This window comes from Sinocyclocheilus anshuiensis, unplaced genomic scaffold (genome assembly GCF_001515605.1).
Source record: "Sinocyclocheilus anshuiensis isolate Anshui unplaced genomic scaffold, SAMN03320099.WGS_v1.1 scaffold1893, whole genome shotgun sequence".
Classification (NCBI taxonomy): Eukaryota; Metazoa; Chordata; class Actinopteri; order Cypriniformes; family Cyprinidae; genus Sinocyclocheilus; species Sinocyclocheilus anshuiensis.
The window spans coordinates 598,801-608,347 of NW_015539822.1; the positions used below are offsets into that span (position 1 = coordinate 598,801).

Sequence of the window (9,547 nt, forward strand, 5' to 3'; positions counted from 1 at the left end):
TCTGTCCTATCATTAGATGCTGAGAAAGCATTTGATCGGCTAGAATGGGGATACCTTTTCTATACATTAAAGAAATTTGGTTTTGGTGAAAATTTTATTTCAAAAGATCGCAATCTCGATTCAGACACCCACGCGATCTGGGGCCGGATGCATAAACATAGACATCAAGTATTAGACATGCGGAGGTTTTTGGTCCTATAATTAACACCTCTGTTTTTTCAGAATTTAGCAGTAAGAAATTACTCATCATCCAGTTTTTTATATCGACTATGTGTTCTGTTAGTTTTTTTAATTGGTATGTTTCACCGGGCCGCGAAGAAATATAGAGCCGAGTATCATCAGCATAACAGTGAAAGCTAACACCGTGTTTCCTGATGATATCTCCCAAGGATAACTTGTAAAGCGTGAAAAGTAACGGCCCTAGTACTGAGCCTTGAGGTACTCCATACTGCACTTGTTCCCAAACATACTGCACTTCACAAACAGTCTTTTCAACTACACAGCATTATTTGTCTTACAGTCATTCATATTATCACAGAAATAATGGGATGAAAGTTTATAGTTCGGATATAAACACTGATGTCTATGGTAGTGATCAAAATAGAGCAAATCACCTTTAGAAAGTATCAAATAACGTTTGTCGATTGCATTGTTTCGCCACTAGGTGGTGACAAGTGACCGTTAAAAAATGTATTTGTCATTGAATCATTCATTCAAGAGATTAATTCAAAAACGCTGATTCGTCCAGTATTGAAACAAGTGTAAAATGATATATATATATAAATTTAAATGTTTAATTCATGCAAATGAATTAAACACTTTTAAATAGATTGCAGCAATTAATATTTTCTCACAGCCTCTAGTAAATTACAAATTTTTTTTAGGTAAGAATCGTGGGAGAATCGTGATCTCTATTTGAGACCAAAAAATCGTGATTCTCAATTTATCCAGAATCGTGCAGCTCTAGTTTCAGTGCACACTGTGATGCTTTATTTCTCTGCGTGTGTGTTAGGCTAACAACCGTCTGGCGAAGCGCGGCGGCCGCACTATGGCCATCACCCCGCGCCACTACCTGGACTTCATCAACCACTACGCTAACCTGTTCAACGAGAAGCGCAGCGAGCTGGAGGAGCAGCAGATGCATCTGAACGTGGGTCTGCGCAAAATCAAAGAGACCGTCGATCAGGTGCGCGCTTCACACGACATCACACATGCAGATGCATGAGCTCGTTTAGCGTTATTAACCGTGTGACGTCACAGGTGGAGGAGCTGCGGCGCGACCTGCGGATCAAGAGTCAGGAGCTGGAGGTCAAGAACGCTGCTGCCAACGACAAGCTGAAGAAGATGGTGAAAGACCAGCAGGAGGCCGAGAAGAAGAAGGCAAGTCATCGTTCAGCGCATCGCTTCAGTGCTCTTGTGCCGCTGCTCTCGTAAATAACCTGACAGGTGTTGTTTGGCTTAACAGGTCATGAGTCAGGATATACAGGAAGCGGTTTACAAGCAGCAGGAAGTGATTAAAGTCAAGCAGCTGAGCGTGAAGCAGGATTTGGACCAGGTGGAGCCGGCCGTCATCGAGGCTCAGAACGGTACGGTTCGCTCCACTCTCCTCTGCGCTTCCACTGCTGGTGCTGCTGTTTGTCCAGATTCACGTTGCAAAAATCTGCACACATTAACTAGAGGTCGACCGATAGCAGATTTTACTGATACTGATAGCTAGGTTGGACCACACTGGCCGATACCAAATTAATCAACCAATAGTTTTTAAAATGGATACTGAAAGAAAACTAAAATAGTGCTTTACTATTAAAAAAAAAAAACAAAAACACTACTGAACCATAATTTGTAAATGAATAAAAATATGAATATTCATTTTTATATTGGATCATTTAAGTTAGTTCATAGTTTAACTAATGTTAACAGAAGAAACTTCAAAATTAAAAAATGTGTTAGTAACAGTAAATTTTGAATAAACACACTCTAACAAGGAACAATTAATCTTAATGTTAAAAATGGAGTAAAGTATTACCATTTCATTTCAACAGTCATGGCCATCTTTAAATACACAAAGGCCGTAGCACTGAAATTACATATTAAATATGGATATTGTATGTGTACTCTCACACTTTATTTGCTTCTATCTAGGGCTGCACCCTAATAGTCGACTAACTGGTCGACCAAAATTTTATTAGTCGCTTAGTCGCAGAAAAAAAATTATTCTGAGCTTAGTTTTGAACTGCAGATGGTGCTGCATGCTTTAGAAACAGCCGTACTCTGCTCGTTTCCAAATCCTTACACACACTAAAATATAAACTATAAACTATATATAAAACTATAAAATAATCATTCATAAAATTCATAAAGGTTGAAGCGAATCACAAGGGTGTTCACAGTGGGCTGTGTTTACATTAATCTGGCGTCATAAAAGCATTCTGAGCCGAGGTGAAATTACAGACTCAGCCGAACGCACAAGCGCTCTTCAGCTCTTCTTCATGAGTGTTTGAGTGTGCGGATAGGAAAACTAGAGTAGAGCGCCATCTGCTGTTAAAATTGAATAAGCTCAGAATCACGATGCATTCACAAGATCTCAGATTCGATCCACGAATCAATTCTGCATCGATTTATCGTCGCAGCCCTAGGTACCACACACACACACACACACACAGCGGATGCTTCGCGTTCAACTCAAGCGGCGGTCTAAAACTGTTTATTTAATCACCAAACAGGAAAAAGTTTACTTCAAGAATGAACAAAGCAGCATAGATGAGTTTGAAGTTTGGCGTTTAAATGAACAGAGCAAACGGAAAGAGAAAGTGCCATCTATATTACAGCTCTCTATATCAAGCATACAGACTTTAACATTTCGCTGAAAAATGCACAATACACAATTTTACAGCCTAGGGTGAAGTCATCACGTACATTAAACAATGATTTGGGACGAATGTAATGTCATTTTAATGTAAAACTATGTGAATGGCGCTCTGTGGCGCGGCAGGAATTTCTGTCAGCTGCGTTTAAATCTGCGTCTGAAGCTTCCCGCTCTGTGCAGTGCAGTGTCACGTGTCAAAACAAACAGCACGAGGTGTCAGTGATTTCTGCCTCTAGAGGCCGCTCTCGCTCTGTATAATGACAGCAGACACTTCTCAGCCGCTCCAGCAACAGACGCAACCTGGAGAACTATCGGGAGAGATTTTTGCCGATAGTTCCGTCAATCAACTATTGGTGCTGATTGATCGGCAAAACCGATACATCGGTCGCCCTTTAATATTAAATACAGTATCAGTTTGAAATGTTTTTTCCTGTCAGTTGTGATCCACTAAGGAAATATTCACTGGTTTGAGGGCCCAGATGACACCTGCTGTTGACGTCAGAGTTTACGCTCCATATTTGAGAAACATTTGGCTAATAATCAAAATGACTGTTTACATCTGCTCTAAAACAAGAAGCGCCACCTAGTGACCGGCTGTGACTGTGTCAGTCGCCGGAGACGTCAGTGGATATTTCCTTCCCTTCTTTCTGCTTTCAGCTCTGTCTTGTGTGTGTTTGCCAGCGGTGTTCGGTGGTCTTTTCTCTGCGCTAACCTCTTCCTGTCTTCACTCTTTTCGATGGCCAACCCGCCGGCGGCAGTCAAGCTGGCTCTGGAGTCCATCTGTCTGCTGCTGGGCGAGAGCACCACCGACTGGAAGCAGATTCGCTCCATCATAATGCGCGAGAACTTCATCCCCACTATTGTGAACTTTTCTGCTGATGAGATCAGGTGACTGACTGCGGGGTGCGGAGCGGCGGCGTAGCATGTAAAGAGGACGAGCGTGGTCCTCGTCTCTGCGAGAGACACAAACTTAAGATCAAATTAACTGCTGGCCCAGAATGATGGGCTGGAGCTCTGATTGGCTCGTCACGTGACACACGGTTCCTCTTTCCGGCTCCGCGGCCGCTCCGCTCCCCCGCGTGAACCCATGTGTCCTCATGGTCCTAAACCACACACCTCCATTCCCTCTCTAGCGGTCAGCTCGATTAAGAAGCAGCATCTGGTTGAGGTTCGCGCTATGGCCAACCCTCCGGCAGCCGTTAAACTGGCTCTAGAGTCGATCTGCCTCCTGCTGGGGGAGGAAACTAGTGACTGGAAAAAGATCAGACAAGTTATTATCAGAGACAATTTCATCTCCAGCATAGTCAACTTTGTCTCTGAGGACACGAGGTATAATCATCTCTTTCATACTACTTCCTCTCAGGTGTGAGACGGACTCTGTGTCGTTCAGACGCCACTGCATGGATTCCCAAACCAGGGTTCATGAGTCGATGAAAACATAATTAATCGTAAATGTAATGTTAGAATAAACGATCAAAATTTAACACTAAATAGTTTAAATATTCTGTTTATCTAAATGTCATGTGACTATTAACTGACTATGAACATGTGAATGTCTTGAGTTATTGAAATTAGGGCTGTTTTTAATCTAATTAATTACATGATGTGGCATATAATTAATCTAATCGCAAATTAATCACAAGTCAGTTTGTGCTGAGAGAGATTACTTATTTGTTAAATGTGAAAAGCATTGAATAAACATTACAAAAAAAGTATCTTTAGTACTGATTCATGAAATGAATACTCTAAATATGAAACCAAAAGTGCCAACTGTCTTAATGAGTGAGTCATTCATTCAACTGATTCCTTCAAACAGCTGATTCATTCAGGAGTGAATCAAGTGACTGTCTTTATGAACAAGTCACTGAGTCTTTGACTCACTTGATTTGTTCAAAACCTCGCATTCATTCACTAAGGAAAAACACAGCTGTGTTGATCGAAAACACTTAACAGTTCTGCTGTTGTGAACTTTTCATTTGCAAATTGAGCAAAAACAGACAATAGTGGCAGTATATCAAATTTAGTGGAATATTAACAACTTGTAAAAAATCAATCAATTGCACCTAATAAACATGTTAAATCGACAGCCCAGATTTAAATATATTAACTTCAAGTCTCAAGGGGACTTCAAGAAAATCTTGTAGCTCAAAGGGGTTTGGCTGACAGAGATTTAGTGAATCCCCGAGATCATGTGTGAAGGTGAAGTGTGTAGATGTTAAGTTCAGTTCATCCTCATTCTGTCATGATGAAATCACAGTCGGCTTCATTCTAACACACTTTTCCTGCGTCCTAGTGACTCCATCCGTGAGAAGATGAAGAAGAACTACATGTCCAACCCCAGCTACAACTACGAGCAGGTGAACCGGGCGTCTCTGGCCTGCGGGCCGATGGTCAAGTGGGCCATCGCTCAGGTACGACACTGACCGCTGAAGCTCTGCGCGAGCGCGGCGACTCGCTGCTGATCTCTGGCTCTGTGTTCAGCTGAATTACGCAGACATGCTGAAGCGGGTCGAGCCGCTGAGGAACGAGCTGCAGAAGCTGGAGGACGACGCTAAAGACAACAAGACGAAGGCCGAGGAGGTGGAGCAGATGATCCGGGATCTGGAGAACAGCATCGCACGCTATAAGGAGGAGTACGCCGTGCTCATCTCTGAAGCGCAGGCCATCAAAGCTGATCTGGCTGCTGTGGAGGCGAAGGTATGACCACAACCACCGATGAGATGAGCACATTTCAATATTGCTGCTCCTTAGAGGAAGTGGTTTATTCTGTTGTGGCCATTGAAAAGGATTTTAATCAAGTTAATCCAAATGTAATTTAATAAAATGTCTTTTTAATAACTTAAATCTGGTTTTAGATATGAAAAGAGCCAAAGAAGCTGGCGTGGTGTTCACAAATCAAGCCAACAAACAATGCATTTCATTTGTTCCTCATTTGAAAGTTGAATACAACATGAAAACCTCTCGAAGCACGTTCACAGAGCTTAGACGGGGAAACCCGTCTTCTGGCTAGTTGTAGTATTCTCTGAACAGCTGTCTGTTAAGCTTGGCTAGTCTTCTAATCTCTGTGCAGGTGAACCGCAGCACAGCCCTGCTGAAGAGTTTATCTGCTGAGAGAGAGCGATGGGAAAAGACCAGCGAGACCTTCAAGAACCAGATGTCCACCATCGCTGGAGACTGTCTGCTCTCCGCCGCCTTCATCGCTTACGCTGGTTACTTTGACCAGCAGATGAGACAGAACCTCTTCACCACCTGGTCCCATCACCTCCAGCAGGCCAACATTCAGGTACAGAGAACATCACAGAATATTGCCATAATGCAGCACTGAGCGCTTTAGATCCTGAAACCTGCGCTTTCTCCCATCCAGTTCCGCACGGACATCGCCAGGACGGAGTATCTCTCCAATGCGGACGAGAGGCTGCGCTGGCAGGCCAACTCACTGCCCGCTGACGACCTGTGCACCGAGAACGCCATCATGCTGAAGCGCTTCAACCGGTGAGAGCAGAGATGAGACGGGACGGGTGGATTACTGAAGGACTCTTGCTAGGGCTGTCAAAATGACTGAAAAGCTATATTCGAATTCTGCACTTAAATATTATCAATATTCGAATTGCATTCAAATTTAAAAGGCATGATTTCAGTTAGGGGGGAGGAGACGATTTTGGCTTCTCTCAGAGGTTGCATCGAGCAAAATATTACTAATGCATTTTTATTAAAGCAATAAATGTTTATAAACCAAAAATAAGTTGCTTAAATGATTATAAACAAAACAGCATCATGTATGCATAGTTTAATACAAAGGAACGAAAACCAAATCACAAAGAGCACTTTTTCATTTAAAAACATGAGATGCAGTGGGATGGGGAAAAACACCATGAAGTCTCAATTCCCGAGAGTTTGAGACTTGATTCCCGTCTCGAGGTCATTTGCCGATCCTGCTCTCCACTCTCTCACTCTACTGTCCTATCTAAATAAAAAAAGGCATAAAAATAACTTTACAAAAACATTTCAAAAGCAACGACTCTTACATTGCATTTTGTGCACCCCTGATACGGCTGCCTTGACACACACCTAAAATTCAAATGCAACTTTTTTGCATTCGAATGTGGATTTTTATTTTAAATTTGACGAATATTTGAAATCTGAATTATTATTTGACAGCTCTAACTCTTGCGGATTTCTCACACGCGTGTGTCGTGTTCTGCAGGTATCCGCTCATCATTGACCCATCAGGTCAGGCCACGGAGTTCATCTTGAACGAATATAAAGACAAAAAGATCACCCGCACCAGCTTTTTGGACGATGCCTTCAGGAAGAATTTGGAGAGCGCTCTGAGATTCGGCAACCCTCTGCTGGTGCAGGTACGAGGCCTCATTATTACTGTAGAAACATCCAGCTCCGTCTTCATCTGTCAGGGTCTGGGCGTTTGCTCATTAATGCCTGTGTGTCGCTGATTCTCTTGTCAGGACGTGGAGAGCTACGACCCAATACTGAACCCGGTGCTCAACCGAGAGGTGCGCAGGACCGGCGGCCGAGTGCTCATCACGCTCGGAGATCAGGACATCGATCTGTCTCCTTCCTTCGTCATCTTCCTCTCCACACGAGACCCCACGGTAATGCTCTCGTGTGCTTCACACTGTCTGAGAGAGATCAGACCAAGCAGAAAAAATTTAGTATTACTAATATTGCAGCCTGCACTGCAAACTGTGCTGAAGATACTCGTCAAAGTCAGGCCACACAAACCTGATTCATGATTTGAAATATCACTCGTTAGAACATGCAGAAACTAAAAAAATATTTTTTTCTAATAAGATGTTTTGTTAACGAGTAGTAACTGAAAAAGTGTAAAGAATTCAAGAACGTGAAGTTGTTTGTTGAAGTAATTTAATTGAAAATTGAGTGTTTTACTATTGTCCTTTTGCATTATTACACACTATTTTCCTATATGTGTCCCTGCAGCACAAAAGCAGTGTTAAGTCGCTGGGGTATATTTGTAGCAATAGCCAACAATACATTGTATGGGTCAAAATTATAGATTTGTCTTTTATGCCAAAAATCATTAGGATATTAAGTAAAGATCATGTTCCATGAAGATATTTTGTAAATTTCCTACCGTAAATATATCAAAACTTAATTTTTGATTAGTAATATGCATTGCTAAGAGCTTCATTTGAACAACTTTAAAGATGATTTTCTCAATATTTAGATTTTTTTGCACCCTCAGATTCCAGATTTTCAAATATTGTCCTATCCTAACAAACCATACATCAATGGAAAGCTTATTTATTCAGCTTTCAGATGATGTATACATCTCAATTTCACAAAATTGACCCTTATGACTGGTTTTGTGCTCCAGGGTCACATTTAATACTGTAAAGCTGCTTTGACACAATCTGTATTGTTAAAAGCACTATATAAATAAAGGTGACTTCACTTGTCATGTTCTGATCATAAAGAGTAGTTTAAAACCACAATTAACGGTCTAGTTTCAACAACTTTAACTTAGGAGCAAAAATCTGCCTTTAAAGTTGAAAGAAATAAAGATTTGAAATTAACGGCTGAATTGTGACGTGTCTTTGCAGGTGGAGTTCCCTCCTGACCTTTGCTCGCGTGTGACCTTCGTGAACTTCACGGTGACCCGCAGCAGCCTGCAGAGCCAGTGTCTCAATGAGGTCCTGAAGGCCGAGCGTCCGGACGTGGACGAGAAGCGATCGGACCTGCTGAAGCTGCAGGGTGAGCAACGGAGAGCGTCACAGGAAGTGCTGTCGGATCATTAATAGTGCTGGTGTGTAAACGTGGTTCTGTTGAATCCGTGCAGGTGAGTTCCAGCTGCGTCTGCGTCAGCTGGAGAAATCACTGCTGCAGGCCCTGAACGAGGTCAAGGGTCGCATCCTGGACGACGACACCATCATCACCACCCTGGAGAACCTGAAGAAGGAGGCGGCGGAGGTGACCAGGAAAGTGGAAGAAACGGACATAGTCATGCAGGAAGTGGAGACGGTGTCTCAGCAGTATCTGTCTCTGTCCTCGGCCTGCAGCAGCATCTACTTCACCATGGAGGCTCTGAACCAGGTCACGTGTGTGTGTGTGTGTGTGTGCGTCTCTCTCTGTGTGTGTCTCTGTGTGCGCGTCTGTTTGTGTGTGTCTGTTTGTGAGTGTGTGTGTGTCTGTTTGTGAGTGTGTGCGTGTCTCTCTGTGTGTGTGTGTGTGTGTGTGTGTGTGTGTGTGTGTGTGTGTGTGTGCGTGTCTGTCTTTTCAAAATCTCTCATTTTTCATTTGCACTTGTGTCAAACTTGCTGCTGCCAGCATGCCGACAGTGTGCGTGTGTGTCTCTCTGTGTGTGTGTGTGTGTGTGTGTGTGTGTATTTGTGCGTGTGTATTTGTGCGTGTGTATCTGTGCGTGTGTATCTGTGCGTGTGTCTCTGCGTCTCTCTCTGTGTGCATGTGTGTATCTCTGTGTGCGTGTGTGTATCTCTGTGTGTGTGTGTGTGTGTGTCTCTCTGTGGGAGCGTCTCTCTGTGTGTGTCTCTGCGTCTCTCGCTCTCTGTGTGTATCTCTGTGTGCGTGTCTCTGTTTCTCTGTGTGTGTGTCTCTGTGTGTGTGTGTGTGTCTCTGCGTCTCTGTCTCTGTGTGTCTCTGCGCCTCTGTCTCTGTGTGCGTCTCTCTGTATGCGTGTGTGCGTCT

The 9,547-nt window shown here is 43.1% G+C and overlaps 1 protein-coding gene across 1 annotated transcript in view; it reads left to right on the plus strand.

Annotated features, from left to right (window-relative positions):
* The window catches only part of LOC107684183 (dynein, cytoplasmic 1, heavy chain 1), a 61,374-nt gene that overhangs the window by 36,866 nt on the left and 14,961 nt on the right, over positions 1 to 9,547 (plus strand). The window contains exons 42-53 of the mRNA XM_016480396.1: positions 1,013 to 1,186; positions 1,261 to 1,380; positions 1,466 to 1,586; positions 4,000 to 4,195; positions 5,160 to 5,277; positions 5,348 to 5,563; positions 5,937 to 6,149; positions 6,231 to 6,358; positions 7,071 to 7,224; positions 7,330 to 7,476; positions 8,446 to 8,596; positions 8,682 to 8,935. Of these exons, the coding sequence (XP_016335882.1) occupies positions 1,013 to 1,186; positions 1,261 to 1,380; positions 1,466 to 1,586; positions 4,000 to 4,195; positions 5,160 to 5,277; positions 5,348 to 5,563; positions 5,937 to 6,149; positions 6,231 to 6,358; positions 7,071 to 7,224; positions 7,330 to 7,476; positions 8,446 to 8,596; positions 8,682 to 8,935 (1,992 nt within the window). The remainder of the gene's footprint in view (positions 1 to 1,012; positions 1,187 to 1,260; positions 1,381 to 1,465; positions 1,587 to 3,999; positions 4,196 to 5,159; positions 5,278 to 5,347; positions 5,564 to 5,936; positions 6,150 to 6,230; positions 6,359 to 7,070; positions 7,225 to 7,329; positions 7,477 to 8,445; positions 8,597 to 8,681; positions 8,936 to 9,547) is intronic.